Raw genomic sequence first — 21,068 nt, 5'->3', positions numbered from 1 at the left:
GGACCGGAAGTCTCCATTTCCTTTGTTTTCTATAAAAACTAAACAACCGAGAGATGATTCACTTAAAAAATATTCAAAAGCTAATAAATAAAGATGTATTCATGCAGTTTTCCAGTAGTGATTAAACCATGCTGCATCACAAATGTCAATTAATTTTTTTAGCACTAACATGTTTAACCAACTTTTGTTTTAGGTTTCACTTCACTGCATTCTTGTACTTGTGTGACAGTCAGATTTGTTTATGCTGGTGTAAAACGACTAAGTACACTTAGTCACTCGGTAATACACTAAAGTTCAGTCCTGAGGTACTTGTACTTTACTTGAGTATTCTGAATTAACCACATACATTCACCTATGCTTTTTATGGAGATTCTATATTGTACACAGCTATACATCACATTTCATACATATCTATGTGCAACTCATCAAGACACATCTTCAGGTATGAGCAACTTATTCCTTATAATTACTTTTGATGGTATTAATGGCATTGCATATATTTGGGATTGTGTGGATATCTGTTCAGTGGTGTATTTAGTTAGTTATACTTGCTTGCTAATCATTTATATTGGCACTCTTTTTATTTGCTCTCTCTTCTACTTTGTACTGCAACTGCTGCACAACAATTTTAGGATAAATTATGTTTTATCTTATATTATTTAAATTTTATTGTACAGTTCTGTACAATTAGATTTCTCTCAACTTTTTACGACATTTATTTAGCAGCTACTAGATACTTTACAGGTTAAGACCAGACATGAGTGTATAAAGTATGATGCTTTGTTTTAGTGTAGTGTGAATAAGGTCCATTTCAACCAGCTGCAATGTCAAAATACTGCATAAATGTACAATAATCAGATACTGTGGTATATAATAAAATACCACTGATTGTTTTGTGTGTTATGCATTTATCCATTTTTATGTTTATTTTTCAACTCTGTCACCTTTGTTGCTCTAATCGAGCTTCATCTGGTGCCTTTGGATTTGCATGTCTTTTTTGGCAATGCCATCTTTGTTGTAAATGGCTGTCCTCGTGTTGTTAATAAAGTTAATAAAAAAGGTCTGGCATGCTGAAGTGGCGTTTGACATGTCATCAGTCTTGTTCCAGTGTTCTGCAAAATAGTGAACTACTAAATACTCAGAGTGATGCGTACATTTGGACATTATTTGTCTGTCTCTCAAAGGATTTCTCTGTAACTGGAGTGGGATGGTAATATCTTGATATCATAGCTCTTCAGCTACTCTCTCTGGCACCCTCTGGCCCACGCATGCGCAGTGACTCAATAATGGCCCGGTTGTGTTGATGATGTACGTGTATGGTCACAGGCTTTCATTTATATGATTCATTTGCAAAAATAATTTGTTTATCTTGTTTGAGTTTTGGGGAAATACATTTTACGAGTCTTCATATTTCCATCTCTTGCGAGGAGCTTATATTATTTTATATTTATAGCATTATATATGCAAACAAAAATCAGACAAATAAATTAACAAATAAAATAAATAGCCTTACATATTTTGAACAGTTAAATATTTGAACACCAATCTTGAAATGTGGCTCTTTTCACATGAAGCTTGCCTCTACACTGATAAACATAAATAAATTAAGAGATAATGACATACATGTTTTCTTCGGATAGGGTTCGGTTCGGTTAATCACTTTCATGCAGTTTTATTCGTTCACTTCAGTGTTTTGGTGTGAAATTTGTTTAACCTTCAGCTCGAATCTGAGAGAATTTCAGCGAACCAGTTATCGCGATAACATTTCAAGCCTATGTGAGAGCACGAGGCGGATATCCGGTCTCTTTTCCGTGGCGGACCGTCTTTGGGCCGGTTTGGCAAAATGAAGGTACAATGTTTCCTAAGCTATAAATCTCTGTGGAAAGCTGTTTTCTTGAAAATACGCTTTAATGGTGGATGACATGATTCTGAACTTTAAAGGGGAATGGTTTGATGCAGCAATCACAGCTCTGACGCTTAGGATGAGCTTTGATTGTGCTAAAAGCGAGCGCTAGCGATTTTGTCGGCTAGTGAGATGTAGAAACATGGCCGCACACTGAGAGAAATGTGCGTCGAGTTCAAGTCTCAGTCGACTGTAATTATAGTCTTTATCGACTGTTATTGGCAGCATTACTTGAACTTCTCGTGTTGTCCGTTTATACTGTGCGCCGTCAAAGCGGTTGTATTAATGGCCGGAGTGCACAGAGGGCTAATGTTAGCAGGCTATGAGTTATTAGCCGACAGAGAAGCTAACAGGCCTCCTAGCCATTGAATCTCTACAAGACTTTGACTTTAGCTCAAATACGCTTCTCGATATTTGTCATAGTGAATTAGGCAATTTTTTTCCTTTATGTCCTGCCTCATAAGTCCAATAGTAGCTTGTGTCTCTCTCACGCTACACACAGCTAACGCTACCTGTCACACCTGCCTGCATGAGGACTGTTGGTAGCCTGCCGTGACCGACGTTACGTGAATTAACATGATGTAGTCCGTGTAGTAACATTTGCATTGCAACTCTTTCTTTCAGCTGAACATCTCATTCCCCGCTACTGGCTGCCAAAAGCTGATTGAAGTTGATGATGAGCGTAAGCTGCGTACTTTCTACGAGAAGCGAATGGCCACTGAGGTGGCTGCTGACCCTCTGGGAGATGAGTGGAAGGTAAAGTCCTGTTTATTCTCATCTGTTTGGACATGATGTCGCCTCATTAGTACATCATGGATCAGATTGTGCACTTCACTTTGACTTTCTTAAAATGTGTTTTACTCATGTAATGTGGCACACCAGTAGACCCTTTCTGACTGATCTGTGGTCATTAAGGGGGGACAGTGTGTTGCCAGAGAAACTGCAGAGCTGCTTACCAGATGCGATCAGACCGTATGACCATGGCTGATTGAAACAGCGGTGCTCTCTCACTTCTCTTCCATCTTAAAAGAAACTACTACTTAACTCATCTCTGATCAAATTTAACAAATTACAATTGTTAGTGGGAAAGTCTGTGTTGGCAAACAGTCCGTTGGCTGTGAGACATTGTGAACCAGGTACCCTGAGTAGAAAACAGAAGTAACAGCTTGTCTCGAATCCTTCAGGGTTATGTGGTGCGCATCAGCGGAGGCAACGACAAACAGGGCTTCCCCATGAAGCAGGGTGTACTGACCCATGGCCGTGTGCGCCTGCTGCTCAGCAAGGGACACTCCTGCTACCGTCCCCGCAGGACTGGCGAGCGCAAGCGCAAGTCTGTCCGTGGTTGCATCGTTGATGCCAATCTCAGCGTTCTCAACTTGGTCATTGTCAAGAAAGGTAACACATGATACAATAAAACACAAATACAGTAATATCACTTATAATTATGTTTATGGCAAACCAGTAGACCCTTTTTGATTGGTCTGTAGTCATTAAGGGGGGACAGTGTGTTGCCAGAGTAACTGTGGAGCTGCTTACCAGATGCGACCAGATCCAGGATCAGTGGATGGTTGAACTGCATTGCTCTGTCATTGTCACATGTGTATGCTAGGTAGTGGTGTAATGGAGCAGAGTTAATGTGGGATGTGTACAGATTTGAAAACTGTTCTGTTCGCCTCTATTGAGTGAAATCCTGCAGGTTGTGACTTCTTTCATTCTCGGTGTTGTAACTGGGAAACACGGCATGTTTGTCATCATAGAAATTGATCAAAAGACCGATTTTTATTCCAACTTTAGCAATATCTGCAGCCTTCCCATTGACACACAGCTCGCTCACTGTCTGTGCCACAGTAGCTTTCAGTGTTGATTGGTTACTCATCAGCCTATCAGAGTGAGACTGAGCCTGAGCGCATGTTTGAAGTCTCCCTCCAGTCAAAAATGTGTTGTTTCTTGTTCCTGTAGTTTTGAACTGTATTCTGCATGAATGAGGTCTGTGCAGCATTTGACACTAGAGGACAGGTCACATTTTCTTCTGCTCAAAGTTTCTGACCTCACTGAAAATCCAACATCAAGAGGCGGGAAAATGAACAGGATTTGTGACATCACAAACAGTTTGAAAGAGACATGTTGTCTCCAGCAATTAATCTTTGGAAATGAAAAATAATCATGTTGACAGATTCTTGAATATTAAATCTAAATCTAATTTTAAGGATTTTAATGAGATCACTGAACTTTTTCTGTGGAAAAACTAAATCAGTGAACATTTTTTCCTCATCTAAAAGTGAACCCATTTGTGAGTCCGACCTGTGATTTGATTCGAACCGTCAGTTTTATGATCCTTTACAACCCAAACAGTAATATCAGAATGACACCAACACTGTTTGTTGTTTTGACTCAATGCAGCAGTGTGATTGGTTCTTGGACACTGCTGTAGTTTCCTGTTGATGGACAGTTAGAATGGTGCTCATGACGAACAGTTTTCAGTGTGGTCAGAGGTGTGAACGGTCTTCCTGGTCACTGGCAGCAGCCCCCTTTTAAATTCTTCTTTCTCTCGTTAATAATTTGTTTTTAGTGATTGTTGAAAATCATGCAAATACTTCAGTGCAGTGAAATTTGTGAAGAGAACTTGTGTTTAATCAGCTTGAGTATTAGACTCATCTTCTCCTGATCTGATTCTTCTTCTTCAGGTGAGAAGGACATTCCCGGGCTGACCGACAGCACCGTCCCTCGCCGTCTCGGTCCCAAGAGGGCCAGCAAGATCCGCAAGCTCTTCAACCTGGCTAAGGAGGACGACGTTAGACAGTATGTTGTGAGGAGACCCCTGACTAAAGAAGGTACGACTGTTTTCACACTCTGAGTTTTGACTTTAGCCTCCACGAGTTCCTGGATCACTGAATGTAGGTTTTTATTGGTTATTGATTTGACTTCCAGTGAAGCTGGAGGTCATGAGCCACAGGACCGTATGTGCCAGTTAAAAGTTAATGGGCAAAATGGGTTTCTTCAAAATGAGATTAAGACATGAACTCAAACATAAATCAGGCTGTGGCTGAAACAGGAATTTAAAATACTTTAACCATTGAAGCAGCAGGGAAATGTAAACACGGTTTGGCTTTCGGGGTGTTGTAGGTTTTGGTATTTTTAAGCTTTGTCTGAAAATTTGGTTTGAAAATGCCAGACAGTCAGTGGACGTGCTGCCACGATTCACATTTTTACGATTCTAGAATTTAGTTCATTTATTGGTGTGTACCAAGCTCAAGTTTTTTTATTTTGTTGTAAAACTCAAAATGCCACAATATGTTAGGATCACTGCGCCACCGTTCAGCTACCCCCTAGTGTAATGTACCACCCCCCCACGCACATGCACAGTATCTTATTATTCTGTATATGATGCAATTAGAGGCTGAAGAGTACAAACAGAGTTTTCTACTCCCATGATTTAAGTTTCTAGAAATGAAACTGAAACACCGACCGGTGCATACAAACATGAAGCAACAATGGTTTATACAAGCACGGCGGTCAGTGGTGAGCTTCGTCCTCTGTACCTCTGAGGTTGGACTGTGGTGATTGGCTGATGCTGTGCCAAAGTAACAGCCCCTTCACATTTCTGCCGAATCAGTATTTCTGTGTTTCTGGCAAAAAGAATCTTACAGCTGTTATTTGTGGCTTCCGTACATCACCGTGGTAACGACATCCTGCCAGGACCCACATGTACTGTACATGTTGGCAGGTACAGTGTCGCGCTGTACTTAGAGTGTAGCTTGTGTTTAGCGGGGGTCGGGTTTTTGACCAAGCTGAGATCAGGACCACAGGGCAGCTGTGCTGGATTCTGAAGTCGACTCTGCAAAACCAGAAGCTGCAGATAAAGTTGAGTTCAGAGCTTCCTGTGCTCAAGAGTTCAGTACAGTTAGTCGGTGTTGAACCGATCGTGTCCCTGAATGCTTGTAGGAATCAAATCAGTGTTGTATCGGATAAAAAAAAAAAGCTAATGAAGAAAAAAGAGAAGTAGGGTTTGATTTTGGTTCTCATCACGTTGATGCTGCTTTGGGCATTCTCCACCTATTGCAACTGTCCTTACCACACCTGGCGTTCTTCACACTGTCGGTATTAACTGGATCCGCTCTCACTTATAGGCAAGAAGCCCAGAACTAAGGCTCCCAGGATCCAGAGACTGGTGACGCCTCGTGTGCTGCAGCACAAGCGCCGCCGCATCGCCCTCAAGAAGCAGCGCACCCAGAAGAACAAGGAGGAGGCGTCCGAGTACGCCAAGCTGCTGGCCAAGAGGATGAAGGTGATGTGCAACCAGGAACTTCAAATCACTTCAACTGTTCAGCTGACAGTTCTTTGTTTTCAGATTAATGAGTCGAATGTTCCTTTTTACATTATTTTGAAAATAATCAACAGTTTTTTCCTGGTAATTCGTACAGAGCGATATTATGGTGGATATTTACCAGTTGAAAGAACATCAAGCAGAGATAAAACACCAGTTACACAAACAGCAGTTTGATTTGTGCAGTTCAACATGTTGAAAGTTAGAATTTGTTTCGCTTGGATTGATCTTAAAACACTGAAGTAACATGGTGGGATCATATTTTGTAGATTAGCAGGCCAGCTAGATGTTGAAACAGTTGTTTAAACAAATTAAAGTCAGAGTATCGGGTCTCATTAGCAGTTCACGCTTTGCCTTCAGTGAATCATTGCTGAGACCTGCCAGCTTCTGTTAAGAATAAACTGAAAAGACGCTGAGGATTCCTCTGTGATGTTGGTGTGATGCCAGTGAATTAAGTTGTGTACCAGCGGCTGTATTGAAGCATTTCACTGACACACGTTTGTTGTGTGAACAGGAGGCCAAGGAGAAGCGCCAGGAACAGATCGCCAAGAGGCGCCGCCTTTCTTCTCTGAGAGCATCCACATCCAAGTCAGAGTCCAGCCAGAAGTGAAATCACAAAGTCAAATAAAGTCATGTTTTGCTGAAAAAACACCCATTTCATGTCATTCTCTTTATTTTCCAACACCTGAAGACTGAACGTATGACTGCAGGTTTACCTGAACCTACAGATCACCTGAAAACATACTTTGCTCATCAGATGCTGTAGAAACATCAGGCTCGTTTTTCATCATTCAACAGCTGATCTACTAGAACATCATTCAAGCTGTGCAGTGTGGAGCTTTTTATGCAACCACACACAAACATGTGAACATGGAGTCTTTTCTAGTGTCTAACTGCTGAGCTCTGCATGCAGGCGTCAGCGGCTTCTGTCTCTGATCAGCTGCAAGACGACGAATCAGTTCATGAATGTTCAACTTTTATTTTAGGCCAGTCGCTCCTGTTCAGGAGCTTTGGGACGCACAAACATACATCAACAGTTACAGTCGTCTACATCAGCGACCAACACATCCTTTAACATTACAGCCGTTATCGGACGGGGGCGTCTTGGCTGGCCTCCTCTTCCGGCAGACGGGCGGTGTGGTTTTTGGGTGAACCTGGACTGCGTCCTTGTGAGGTGAGACCTCGGAGGCACTGAGACGACGCCCGTCTTGATTAGACCGGCGGTGTCGGGACGGCGGACGGCTGAAGTTATACATCTGGGAGATGAAGAACAACGCGGACACGAGCCGATGCTGCAAATACTGAGGAAGCTCCTGGAGGCTCCGGGTCGAGCTCAGCAAGCTGGTCTGAAGGTCCTGAACCAGACCCGGACCGGACAGATTCATGGAGACCTGGTGAGCGAGAGACAAAGGTGGTATTTCAGTGCACAATGTTTCCTCTTTAGCTAAAAGACACCTGTGCGTTTCCCATTATGACAGATTATTTGATTTCAAAACCAGAGCTGTTGAATAAAATCAATTCTAAAGCTTCTATTAAATCTTAATGTTACTCTCATGTCAAAGTTAAACTGCCTGAAGGAGAAATATTAGAGAAGGTGCTGGTGAGTACTGCAGACTCAGCCTTCCTCTTCGTTAGAGGATCAGTTCACGTTTTTGTGTTCTCGTTAGATGAGGGGATCAACATCACTGACGTTTCTAGGCAACCAAAGGAAAAAAACACATTATGTAGTTTTTTCTCTATAACCTTGACCAAAAGTCAAATATCTGCTGCACCAGACCAAGAGACAATCCAGCACTGAACTCAGAAAAGCAGAGCTGGTTTTCACTTGGTTTCTTGTAGATTAAACAGATGATAGTTTGTGACCTTTGACCTGAGGCAGGTCAGCTGTTAGGTATCAATGCTCTCATCTAACTCTGCAAGAAACATTTCCCAAAATGTCAAACAACTCCTTTAAAGTGCACGAGCAGCTCACCTGAGCAGACTGCATCCTGGACCCAACCACGTGGTGGGTCCTCCTGCACAGCCTGGTGACGAGCGAGACCAGTCGGACCAGGTAACCTCTCCTGAGTGTCGCCGCTTCAAAACCCTCCAACAGGTGAGCTTCTTCTGTGAAGTCAGCAGGCAGAGATTCAGAGTGACAGATTACAGCAAGTGTAACTTCTGAATGTGCATCCACACAATGTACCTTCATCTTCCTCAGTGGGAGGAAGCACTCGGTCCATCAGAGCCTCTGACATGTTCAGAGCAGAGTCCAGCCCCACGCTGGCCACGCCGATGGCTCTCTCCACCAGTGGCTGCCCCGCCCGGTCCTCGGCCCGCGGCACCCTGCCCGTCAGCCAGGTGACCGTGTGCTGGACGTGGCCCACGGTCCCGTCGGCCGCGCTGCTCAGAGCTTCCTGGATCTCGGTCATCTTGTTCTTGGCAGTGGCGACGATCTGGGTGAACACAACAAAACCCAGGAGAGGTGGTGGGAGCTGAAGGTGCAGTCTGAGGAGACCTGCAGTTGGTAAGGCTTTAAAGCGTACCTGTTCTGTGGGCGCGTGAATCACCGGGAACGTCGTCTCCAGCCAGTCAAGACTTTTACACACAATGTCATTTGCAATGGAAACTGGAAATAATCCAGACAGTGAAGCTGTGAATGAAAACTCAAAACTCATTCAGCACAGATGTTGACCCTAAAACTGAAAGTTATCACCCATTAGCACCTGATTTTATCAGTCATTCAGGCTCATAGTGTCATAGCTAGTGATGGTTTATATAAACTGGTTCTTAGCTTTAACTGAATAAATTAATTTAAACATATAAAACCTTAATTCAGCCCTCTGAACTGAGCTCATCCTGTTATAGAGTCCCAATAAACCTTTCATGTCCTATGACAGCTTGAATCATTCATTGGTTAACTTAAACTGACGGCAGGACGCAGCCAAATTGGAGTTTAATCTCCTTCTAACAGACCTCAGTAACTAATCTCTGCCAGTAAAACCACAAACTTACATATATTACACTATAAATTAATGTATTATATTGATTTAAGTAAAAATTATTAACAGCACCAGCACACCACAGACGAATCTCTGCTGAAAACATCTGTTAGTCAGAGTAAACTCAGTAACCGCCCTGACAGCACTCACTGTGGGCCTCCAGGTGAACCAGGGCAGGTGAGGCTAAAGCTGTGACGCTGCTCTCCAGCCCCTCACACACAGACCTCAGGCCGGGGTGCCTGCATTTAGTGTCACTGTAGAGGACGGAGAGCCTGGCACAGGCTGAGCGGACCACCGGCAGCTTGGACAGTCTGGCAGCTGCACTCTGGACCTTCTGCCAGAGGACAGCAGACACAGATTCAGGGTTTCATTTCATTCATAAACAGCTGATCTGTATGAGGTCAATCTGATCATGTGATAAAACAAAATCAATATGATCAAAACGAAGGCCCCCAGACTCAAATAGATTATTTAATCTCTCAAAGCATTTCGCTAAAAATTCAAACAGAAGACATTTTTAAAAACTCACTTTTACAAAGACTCAAAGTCGTCATTGAGCAGGTCTGTCACCTGGATTGTTCTCACCTGGTTGTTGTTCATCGGCATGTTTCCTACAGAGGACACAGAAACTTGTCTTAATGTGAGAAACGTTTCAAACGTCTTTGTAGACTCTCTGCAGAAGACGACATTCAGGAAAAAGCAGCTCTCTCCTCCGCACAGCGCTCATTAGTAATCAATTAGCGCGCCAGCTGCGCGCGTGCTGCTCAGCAGATCTCCGCCAGCTCTCGCGATATGTCCAGGCAGCTGTGACGTAATGATAAACCAAAAGTGCAGCCGAAGCGCGCCTTTCTTTCTTTCTTTCTTTCTTTCTTTCTTTCTTTGTCTTTTGGGGTCGGCTGCTTCACAAATTAGGTTTATTATTTATTAGTTTTCTAATAATGAAGGGTCTGGTCAGGGTCTGTTGTCCACTTCTCCACATTTATTCTGCATCTAATTTCCAGATGTTTCTGTGACAAATTTCGCATTTTTGCAGTTCAGCTGACGAACTGTGAGATTACTCAGATATTCTGCAGGTTATTCCCTCAGTGAACTGAAAGTGAACAGCTGATCATATGAGTGATTGGTTGTATTGTCCAGCAATGATTTGATAGTGATTTTGAAATATCCAAAGCTTTTTATTATTATTATTATATTATATTATCAGTGTTATGTTTCCTTATTTGTCATTTTGTTGCTTGTTAGGAGGAGAGAGATGTTCTTACTGTATGAAATTATTGATTAATTGACTGGATTTCGTTTATTGATCACACGGATTAAATCTGAGGGTTAACGCTGTGAGCAGGATTTGAACACCCCCATTGGATTTCGAAAACGCCTTAACCTCTCGGCCATCACAGCTCGATAATCAGTAATCGATACTCAGACGAGACTCCGGAGTCTGCGTAGTTCTGTGTACACAAACAAACGCAGCTTCCCATCAGGCCTTGCGGCTGAGGGAAGGTGGACACTACCTGACCGGGTCACAGGTGTTCAGGGGACAGTCTCCGTTCACCTTCACCTGCAGCTGATACTGCTCGCCAACACTATTACCTGTTTACAGCCTGTTAAGTCCTGCAGGTGTTACCTTCCTTCAGGTGTGTTTGTTCTTTTAAAACATGGCCAGGTACAAATTTAGGCTCGTGCACTTCAGTGGAGGCTCACCTTAATGGCCTCACGCACATTAAGTCTCCATTCAGACGCGTGACGCGATGCTTGGAGGTCGTTCTGCAGACCAGTGAGGATGAAGGAGGCTCAGGTTTATTGTGGGGCTGTAAACAGACGCAGATTAAATAAACGGTTTGAATGAAGAGGCAAACCTCACGGATGATTAACACTCAGCCCACTACAGCCTTTTACCCGCAGAGTGTCATGACAGGAAGCTAATCAGCATGTGCGCAGGGATTAATTGTGCGAAATAATACGCAACTCGAGGCAAAGTAGCTCATGAGGCGCAGACGCAGCCAGCTCTGGATCTGCATATTGATGCGCACTGGGGTGATTTTCCGTTAGAGGACGTTTGGAGCGATGTTTTGGCTCCTGCACAGAGCTTCCTGAAGGCGAGCACGCTCTGAGCCACGAGGGTCCGTCGGTGGTGCTGATGCTGCTGTTGTCGTGGTTCACTGCCGCCGCAGCATCACGGAGCGCAGCCGCGTCTGCTGCACAAAACGTGCCCACAAAGTGATTCTTCTGTATCGGCATGCGTCACGGAGGGAGGGGGTGTAGCTCCAACACTTGGTGTAGCAGCGGCAGTCACAAGCTTTGGGATCGCTGGCCGCCGCAAAAAAAGAGAGACACAAGAGAAGCACGTGTAGTGGGTGGTCCTCAGCAGACGACTTTCACGTGGCTCTAGCGAGCGCAGAGCCCGAGCCGAGCCGCCACGCCGTCAGTCCGGTGCGGCAGCAGCAGGAGACAACATCAGCATGGCTGCAGAGATGGAGCCCTCCGAGTAAGTGCGCTTTCATTTAGGGGTTTTGGTAAATATGGAGAGACAGTTTGATGATGATGAGAACAGAGAAGTACCACCTGTGCACGTGAAGAAGAGGGCAGGTGCGGCTCTGGGGAGAGAGCTCAGCGGGGTTTATATTACACATTCAGATGATTTACTATTACACATTATTTACTGTTCGTTCGGGGAACTCAGATTTGGCTGCGATGTTTGTGTCTTACCAAAAGTTCCGTCTTCTGTTAAAATGTGAAATTATTGAAATGTTTCATTTAAAGAAAGTCCACTAACTGTCCTGAACGTTGTCTTTCTTCTGCCACGTCGTTCTTTATGTGTGCGCATCCTCCGGTTTGTGGTGGCGTTTGTCTCCCTGCATCCAGCCTCGTCGTTAATAATCATTCATTTGCTGTTTATTATGGTCTGCGCGCTGCACACGTGGGCAGTCTCCGCGCGAGGCTGCTCCACAGCTCGGTTTGAGCCGTTTAATGTGATGTTGATGCTCAGAGAGGGGCGGGTCTGCAGCCTCTGTGCACCATGTCTGCTCCCTCCACATGTGCCTGTTGATTTAATAGGCTCTCCGCCCCTGGCAGGGATGTGGGTGTGCTCTTTTATTGGTTAGCTGTTCAGTCTTCCTGCGGGGAGACGTGGGCACATACAGACGCGTCTGGTGGGGGCTTTCTCAGAGCTTAGTGGGAGAAAATGTTAAAGCTGGGTTGGTGACGTTAATCCAGTCTCCAGTCAATGCCTCTGATGCACGTGAAAGACCTCAAAACTTCCTGCAGTGTGACGGATGGAGAGGAGGCAGAGGAGGAAGGTGGGATGTGACAGGGACAGTCCGTCAGCATGAAGCAGGATCAGGAACTACAGGCGATCTGTGGCCTCATGCAGGCAGCAGCTGAGGTTTGAGGGTCCAGCTGATACTCTCATACAGAAACGACGCTGAAACTGTAATTCTCTGTGACTCAGTTTACTCTGTGTGCAGGACCATCAGTCAGCATGAGGTTTAACACCAACCTTCCTCCTCCAGTGTGATCCGCCTCATCATGCAGTACCTGAAGGAGAACAACCTGTACCGGACACTGACCACCCTGCAGGAGGAGACCACCGTGTCCCTCAACACGGTGGAGAGCATCGACAGTTTCATCGCGGATATAAAGAGCGGCCACTGGGACTCCGTCCTGCTGGCGATCGAGTCCCTGAAGCTGCCCGACAACACGCTGATCGATCTGTATGAGCAGGTGAGCGTTGATCGATCAGCTGCTGCTTTCCGCCTTGTTTCTATCGAGTTAGCAGCATCTGATCTCGTTAACAGGTCGTGATGGAGCTCATTGAGATGAGGGAGGTGGGGGCGGCCCGCTCACTCCTCAGACAGACCGACCCCATGATCATGCTGAAGCAGACGCAGCCGGAGCGGTACGACCACTTAGAGGGCCTGCTGACGAGCTCCTACTTCGACCCTCGGGAGGTGAGACGGCGAAGGCGCCTCCTTCTCACACAGCTGCATCAGTAAGCGGCTCATAAAGCACTGTCCTGTCCTCCTCCTGCAGGCCTACCCGAGGGGCAGCAGCAAGGAGAAGCGGCGCAGGGCCATAGCGGAGGCGCTGGTGAGGGAGGTCAGTGTGGTGCCTCCTTCTCGCCTCATGGGGCTCCTGGAACAAGTCGGTGTGAGTATCGCGATCAATATCTCTCAAAACTGTGAGACAGTCGATGTTTGACTGTGAGCCAAAGATCCGGAAACTACCTGGTTCATTTCTCAGGTAGGAAAAGGTGAAAACCTCCTGTCAATCATCACTTTGACCAATAAAGGATGAACTCCACGAGCCTCCTGAGCTCAGTTCAATACACAAGTTAAGACAGAGAAAGATGAAGGCAGCAGAGAGTCTTACAACACCTGGGAGGAGGAGGAGGAGGACAGTGAGGGAGGAGGAGAGCAGTGTGGGAGGAGGAGAAGAGTGAGGGAGGAGGAAAAGAGTGAGGGAGGAGGAAAAGTGAGGGAGGAGGAAAAGTGAGGGAGGAGGAGAAGAGTGAGGGAGGAGGAAAAGTGAGGGAGAAGAAGAGTGGGAGGAGGACAGTGAAGGAGGAGGAGAAGAGTGAGGGAGAAGGAGAAGAGTGAGGGAGAAGGAAAAGTGAGGGAGGAGGAGAAGAGAGTGGGAGGAGGAGAAGAGTGAGGGAGAAGGAAAAGTGAGGGAGGAGGAAAGAGTGTGGGAGGAGGAGAAGAGTGAGGGAAGAGAAGAAGAGTGTGGGAGGAGGAGAAGAGTGAGGGAGAAGGAGAGCAGTGTGGGAGGAGGAGAAGAGTGAGGGAGGAGGAAAAGAGTGAGGGAGGAGGAGAAGAGTGTGGGAGGAGGACAGTGAGGGAGGGTCATAAAGCAGGTCTGGACTCGGTCCCCGGTCCGTCTCATCTGTACCTGTGGACAGGCTGAGTCATGTCCTTCCCTCCGTCTGCAGGAGGAGCAGCATGGAGGAGCTGCTGCCCTCCATCATGAAGCACAGCGAGTGTGAGGAGCACTGCGCCTCACAGCATCACTGAATGAAAACCTCCTTCATATCCACAACCTGCGGGAACCAATCAGAGCCAGGCGTGAAACAGCAGCTGTAGGGCTGTTTGCTGTCGTCGTTAGCAGGTCGGCCCAGGTGTGTTTTCAGTGTTTTCTGTCTCTGCTCCACAGTCCATGAGGCTGCAGCAGTACCCGGGTCACCTGTCCCCCGACACCACCATTGACGGCTCCGGCGCCAAGGAGCGACACGTGGAGAAAGAGAGCTTTCCGACCCAGCTGTACCGCCACATCAAGGTAGACCGCCACCGGGTTCATCTTGCACACAAGTTAATAGTTCAACACTGACAGGAGCCATTTTTCTGTATGTTTGAAGTACTTTTACTTCTGATACTTTAATACTTTGGCATTAACACATACTTTTACTTCAGTAAGGTTCTTACTTTACTTGTAGTGTCATAGTTTTGCTTTAGTAAAAATCAGGCCACTTCTTCCACCACTGCACCTTTTATATGTTCAATATACAGCAGGAGGCTACACGACACTGTAGAGCACTCTGTTTGTCAACAATAACAACAACAACAACGATAACAACAACAATAACAACAACAACAACAACAACGATAATATTCATTATAATAATCATAGTGACAGTTGGAGCCACACATACATTTTGCAGCGTATTAAAGCAAATTTACAGTAAATAAAAATCTTCTTTTATTGATGAGTCATTTCCAAATTTAGACTGAATCTTCTTCCTGAACCCTGCACACACACACACACACACACACACACACATATACACACACACACACACAGACACACACACACACGCACACACGCACACACACACACACACATATACACACACACACACAGACACACACACACACATACACACACACAGACACACACACACACATATACACACAGACACACACACACATATACACACACACAGACACACACACACACACAGACACACACACACACACGCACACACACACGTACACAGACCCACACAGACACACACGTACACACACTCACACGCACACACACACACACACACACACAAACAAACACGTACACACACACACACACACACACACACACAGACACACACGTACACACACACACAGACACACACACACACGTACACGCGCACACACACGTACACAGACACACACGTACACACACATACACGCACACACAGACACACGCACACACACGCACACACACACGTACACAGACCCACACAGACACACACGTACACACACTCACACGCACACACAGACACAGACAGACACACAGACACACACACACACACACACACACACACACACACAGACACACAGACACACAGACACACACACACAGACACACACACACACACAGACTTCCATCCTGAGTTATCTGTCCTGCGGTCAAACCTTCATCCTCCTCACGTCAGACTGCGGGCTGGTGATTGGCTGCTGAATCCGTTTGTCTTATATCTCAGTGTATCTGGCGAGCACGTTTTCTGGCAGATCATGTGACCACGTGTCGTTCTAACCTGCAGTTTGGACGGCGGTCTCATGTGGAGTGCGCCCGTTTCTCCCCTGATGGGAAGTACTTAGTCACCGGGTCAGTGGACGGGTTCATTGAGGTCTGGAACTTCAACACTGGAAAAATTAGTAAGGTAAACATGTTTTATCATTACTCCTAAAATACTGAGACTTCTTCAATTCTTTATTTTTCTAATTTATTGTTTGACTTTATTTTGGATATTTTTGAACTAACTGCTGCTGATGTGATTCTGTCTTATTAAATGTTGATTAATTAACAGAAAAAAAAGATGTATTTCATTGTGCATGTGTACGTGTGTTTGTCTGGATGAGTCAGGATCTGAAGTACCAGGCCCAGGACAGCTTCATGATGATGGACGACGCCGTGCTGTGCATGTGCTTCAGTCAGGACACCGATCTGCTCGCAACGGGAGCTCAGAACGGAAAAATAAAGGTTGGCTCCGCCTCGTTTTTTTTTTTAAAACTTTATTGCCTTAATGCAAAAAACAGGCAATTAACATCATGAAAACAAAATTCATGTTGAGATTGGGCTTCATTTGTCATATAAAAATAACAATACAGGAAGAGCACACATTTAGTTATTTCAATACATATCTACAAAGACAACAGTTACATTACAAAAATAGTACAAAAAAAAAAAAGACAAAAAACTAAATATTGGTATGGGTGTCCTAACCAAGATAGTCAATGACTGCTGTCCATCTTCGTAAAAAAGTAGGCATTTTTAACTGTAACTGAGCAGTCGTGGACTCCATCATGGAGACATGCCTTACTGTTTGTAGCCATGTGAAATCATGGGAGGGCTTGCTTTCATCCAATTGATAGTAATCATTTTTCTTGCAATCATCAACAAAATATGCATTATGAAACGTTGTTCGATAGTGAAAAGGTGGTTAGGAAATACATCTAATAAAAATATAAGTGGGTCCAGGAGGAAGTCCATTTCCAAAATCTTCTTCAGTTCTTCTTTGATGTTTTTCCAAAATGTCTGTATTTTTGGGCAGTTCCAAAATATATGAGTGTGGTCACTGACCATACCACAGTTCCTCCAGCATTTATTGCTGGTTTTGGTTTTGGAGACAAAAGTTTTTAAGGGTGTCCTGAAGGATCTTGTTTTGACCCTCCAGTCGAATTCTTTTCAAAGTTGACTCCCAGTCCCCTCGTGACATCTCGAGCATATGTTTTCCCAAGATTCATCATCTAATGTTGTATTTAGTTCCCATTGCTGTTTAATCTGCAGTGTGTTATCTGACATCTCTGACATTAGCAGTTTGTACATATGAGATATTTGTTTCTTTGTTGATACAAGGTGCTCAAATAAATGTATAAAATGGGTTTCTATACTTATAGGTTCTCCTGATATTTTCCCAATCTGTATTTTTTATAATATAATGTCTGATTTGTAAATACCTATATAGGTCACTTGAAGGTAAATCAAACTTTTCTCGAAGTTGTGAGAAAGTTTTAAACACCTGCCCATCAAGTAGTTGATTTATCGTAATCAAACCACTCTCCGCCCATCTTCTGTAGGCCCTGTCAGACATGGATGGGGGAAATTCTATGTTCCCGACTATGGGCGTAGCCCGTGATAACGCTATAGCTCCTTTTAGTTGCTTTTGTACTGAAGTCCACACCCGCTCCGTCTCGTTTAAAGCCGAGTCTGTTATCAGAGTCCTGGTGTGAAACGTGTGGTGTGACAGTTAATACTGTTGTTCAAGGTGAGGCTCGTTGCATCTGTTCTCCCAAACAAATGTGTGTGTGTGTGCGTGCGTGTGTGTGTGTGTGTGTGTGTGCGTGTGTATGGAAGGTGTGGAAGATCCAGAGTGGCCTGTGCCTGCGCAGGTTTGAACACGCCCACAACAAAGGTGTGACCTGTCTGAGCTTCTCCAAGGACAGCAACCAGATCCTGAGCGCCTCCTTTAACCAGACCATCAGGTGGGACGTCGGGCCTTCAGGCCTTCAGTGCACGCCAACACACCAACACGCCAACACGCCAACACGCCAACACGCCAACACACCAACACGCCAACACGCCAACACACCAACACGCCAACACGCCGACGGCTTACAGATTTGCATATTTGCATGTAAGCACGTCTGACACACTGACGATGACAACATTGTTGATGTGATATCAGTGATGGAAGTCAACGCTGGCCTCCAGGCGGACTGTAAACTCGTTCTGTGTGGACTCAGAGAGGTTGACGTGACGTGACATTAACGATGAATAAACTCGTGTACAGATTCATGTTTTAGATGAAATAGATGGAAACATGAAACACCACAGAGAACAGCTGACAATCGTTCTCAAAGAAAAACAACACGGTGCTGAACCTTCATTCGTCAGCTGTGGGAGGAAGCGAGAGCTCAGCTGACCTCAGACATGATTCACTAAAGTTTCAGAACGAATGTGAGTTCAGGCGGGAGGCTGCGAGCTCTTTGTACGGCCCCCGTCAGATTAACAGAACGGTACCGCAACAGGAACCCGGAGCAGAGAACAGGAGGCAGGACAGCGGGCGAGAAGGAGTTCAGGGCAGATAACAAATCCTCTTTTAACTTTTAACTCTTCGTCACAAGTTTACAGTCTGACTCTTCACTGGCCGAGCGTCTGCAGCTCTCTGCTGATCCAGGATCTGCTGCCATGGTCACGAGCAGACCTCCTCAGGTGGATTCAGCAGCAGACGGATGAGTCTTCTGTTCTCAGACAGTGTCAAAGATAATCTGAAGTTTAGTTTCAGATGTTTTACTGACTTTAAAAACGACGCTCGGCCAGCTGAGGAGGAGGTCAGTGGTTGCTTTTTTAATCTCCTACTGACAACCTGTTGGCAGTATGAGACAATAAAGTGTTGTTAGTGGACATCCGGTGGCTGAAGGTCACAGGCTGAAGATAAAAACTGCAGTCAGTTAATTAAATGAGCTGATGTGTAAATTCTGCTAATTATTAGTTCATTTCTGTTTTTTTAAACCTTTGAAAAGCAGAAGAATCACATGTCGCTCACCTGAGCTGTGCACCTGAGTGGAAACATGTCAGGGCCGGGACGTCTGTCTCACACACACACACACACACACACACACAGCTGAGGGCTGAGGAGCTGGATATCTATTCCTGGTCCTGGTCCTGGGGCTGCGGGCTGAGCCTCTCTGCTGTGCTGAAAGCACATGTGCTGTGTGGGTGGAAGCGAGCGAGACCATGTGCTCGGGCACAAAGCTGCAACGTGCTCCCTCCCTTCGCGTCCACGAGCCGGGACTCAGACTTGTTGATGTGTGCGAAATCAGTCAGTGAGCGGTTTAGCTGATCTGCACCCAGTCGCTCCACGGGAGCTAAAAATAAAACGTGCTGCTCAGCAACATGTTGGTCTGCGGAACAGGCACAGGGATTTGTGGGATTTAGTGTTTTTTAACAGCTTTTATGTCCATTTTTCAGAATCCATGAGCTGAGGTCGGGGAAGACACTAAAGGAGTTCACCGGTCACTCCTCGTTTGTAAATGACGCATCTTTCACTCCAGATGGACTGCACGTCATCAGCGCCTCATCTGATGGCACAGTGAAGGTACAGAGAGCCACCATCAGTGCCATCCTGCAGCCGGAGCGTCTGCTTATATTTCTTTTATTTAACGTTTTAGATTTGGAATACGAAATCCTGCCAGTGCATCCACACTTTCAAATCTCTGTCCCTGACATCGGAAGTCCCCGTCAACAACGTGATCCCTCTGCCCCAGAACCCAGAGCACTTTGTGGTTTGTAACCACTCCAACACAGTGGTCATCATGAACATGCACGGCCAGGTGAGGAAACCTCCAGAACACCTCGAGTCTGCCGTTTCTTTCATCCACATTAATCCTTCATGCTCAGTAGGCTGCTCTGCTAGCGCAGCTTGGCCGTTATCTGTTAGCTAAATGCTAACATCGACATGCTAACATGCGCACAAGGACAATGACTGTTTTCTTATGAACCAAAATAATGGACAAATTAAAATGTTGACCTGATGATGGCGCTAGATGAAAAAGTAAGTGATGCCCAAAGTTTCTACAGGATCATCAAAGTGTGCAGGGTTCGTCCTCTGGGGACATCGACTGTCTCTATGTTCCAGCAGTCTGTCCAATAGCTGTTGAGATATTTCACTCTGGACCAGAGCGGTGGACAGAATCGACCAATAGCAGCCCCACATAGAGTCTCAGTCTTCATTCCACCACTTCTGTCTGTAATTTTAAGGTTTCCGTGTTTTAGTTCTGCCAATAATTCTTCCCCAGAGCTGTCAGAGCTGTCACCCCCAGCAGCCCCTCACTGGAGTGACAGACTGTGAGAACTGTGAACCACTGCACACTTTACACCCCCACCTGCACCTTCTGTGTACTTTACATTTAAGTATACACACACACTTAACTAAATTATATACATTTTGGTATATTGGTACATTTCATTTCATTGGTGTATTTTATTGTTTACTGTTTATATACATTTTAGTATATTTCAGCTGCTGTCGCTACATTTCACTGGTATATTTTATTCTGTTGCACATTTCATTGGTATATTTTATTGTTTATTGTTTAGTGTATTTTCATTCTGGTATATTTTTAATTGCATTTCCAAATATTTTTATTGCATGTTGGTTTATTTTATTGTAGTTATATTAATTTTATTCTTTCTAATCTTTCTTATTATCTTGTTTCTAACATGGGGGTTGCAATGAAAATTTCATTGGCATGTCATGCTCAGTGACAATAAAGAATCTTGAATACCTCAATGTGTTGCCCCCCTCGCCGTCAGACTGTGAAGACCTTCAGCTCGGACAGAAAGGAAGGCGCTGACTTGGTGTGCTGCACCGTGTCGCCCCGCGGGGAGTGGATCTACTGCGTGGGAGAGGATCTCGTGCTGTACTGCTTCAACTACACGACGGGAAGGCTGCAGAAAACGCTGACTGTAAGTTCACCCACGCTCGTGAATGAAACTGAATCTCACCTGACATCCAGGCCGGACGCGTGACGATCCGTGTTCCTCTGCACCCACAGGTTCACGAGAAGGATGTGATCGGCATCGCCCACCACCCACGCGAGAATCTGATCGCCACGTACAGCGAGGACGGCCTGCTGAGGCTTTGGAAACCTTAAACTGTTGCTGCATCGTAAAACGGAGGAACCAGAGAGACGCGTCATAAAGCAATCAGTTCATCTCTACGTCAGGAGAAAGGATGGATGGATTGATGACGCGCTAAACCTTTGGATGCATTAATCCATCTGTTAATTGATTGATTGATAGAAGAATCTGCCCTCAGGCTCCACCCAGCAGCTTCAGCTCATGTCACATGATCTTCATCAGCTGA

General features: G+C 45.3%; 2 protein-coding genes across 2 annotated transcripts; both read left to right on the top strand.

Annotated features, from left to right (window-relative positions):
- Positions 1-1,767: 1,767 nt before the first annotated feature.
- rps6 (ribosomal protein S6) lies at positions 1,768-6,878 on the top strand. Its single transcript, XM_041966848.1, has 6 exons — positions 1,768-1,849; positions 2,528-2,659; positions 3,088-3,298; positions 4,588-4,734; positions 6,031-6,188; positions 6,742-6,878. The coding sequence occupies exons 1-6, from the start codon at positions 1,844-1,846 to the stop codon at positions 6,835-6,837; spliced, it is 750 nt and encodes a 249-aa protein (XP_041822782.1). The 5' UTR covers positions 1,768-1,843; the 3' UTR covers positions 6,838-6,878.
- A 4,789-nt stretch (positions 6,879-11,667) lies between these two features.
- LOC121604417 (WD40 repeat-containing protein SMU1-like) lies at positions 11,668-20,856 on the top strand. The gene is made up of 12 exons (XM_041933924.1): positions 11,668-11,693; positions 12,718-12,928; positions 13,003-13,155; positions 13,238-13,348; positions 14,357-14,479; positions 15,741-15,860; positions 16,064-16,180; positions 17,555-17,682; positions 19,172-19,298; positions 19,372-19,533; positions 20,516-20,668; positions 20,758-20,856. The coding sequence occupies exons 1-12, from the start codon at positions 11,668-11,670 to the stop codon at positions 20,854-20,856; spliced, it is 1,530 nt and encodes a 509-aa protein (XP_041789858.1).
- Positions 20,857-21,068: the final 212 nt, after the last annotated feature.

The sequence above is a fragment of the Chelmon rostratus genome, chromosome 3 (assembly GCF_017976325.1).
Source record: "Chelmon rostratus isolate fCheRos1 chromosome 3, fCheRos1.pri, whole genome shotgun sequence".
Lineage (NCBI taxonomy): Eukaryota > Metazoa > Chordata > Actinopteri > Chaetodontiformes > Chaetodontidae > Chelmon > Chelmon rostratus.
This window is presented reverse-complemented; position numbering and strand designations above follow the sequence as displayed.

Bases quoted from the DNA above. Each gene is read 5' to 3' on its own strand.
- rps6 (XM_041966848.1), top strand. The intron at 2,660-3,087 runs GTAAAGTCCTGT...CGAATCCTTCAG, and splicing joins CTCTGGGAGATGAGTGGAAG to GGTTATGTGGTGCGCATCAG. The intron at 3,299-4,587 runs GTAACACATGAT...CTTCTTCTTCAG, and splicing joins CTTGGTCATTGTCAAGAAAG to GTGAGAAGGACATTCCCGGG.
- LOC121604417 (XM_041933924.1), top strand. From the start codon at position 11,668: ATGGCTGCAGAGATGGAGCCCTCCGA. The intron at 11,694-12,717 runs GTAAGTGCGCTT...TTCCTCCTCCAG, and splicing joins GCAGAGATGGAGCCCTCCGA to TGTGATCCGCCTCATCATGC. The intron at 13,349-14,356 runs GTCGGTGTGAGT...TCTGCTCCACAG, and splicing joins TCATGGGGCTCCTGGAACAA to TCCATGAGGCTGCAGCAGTA.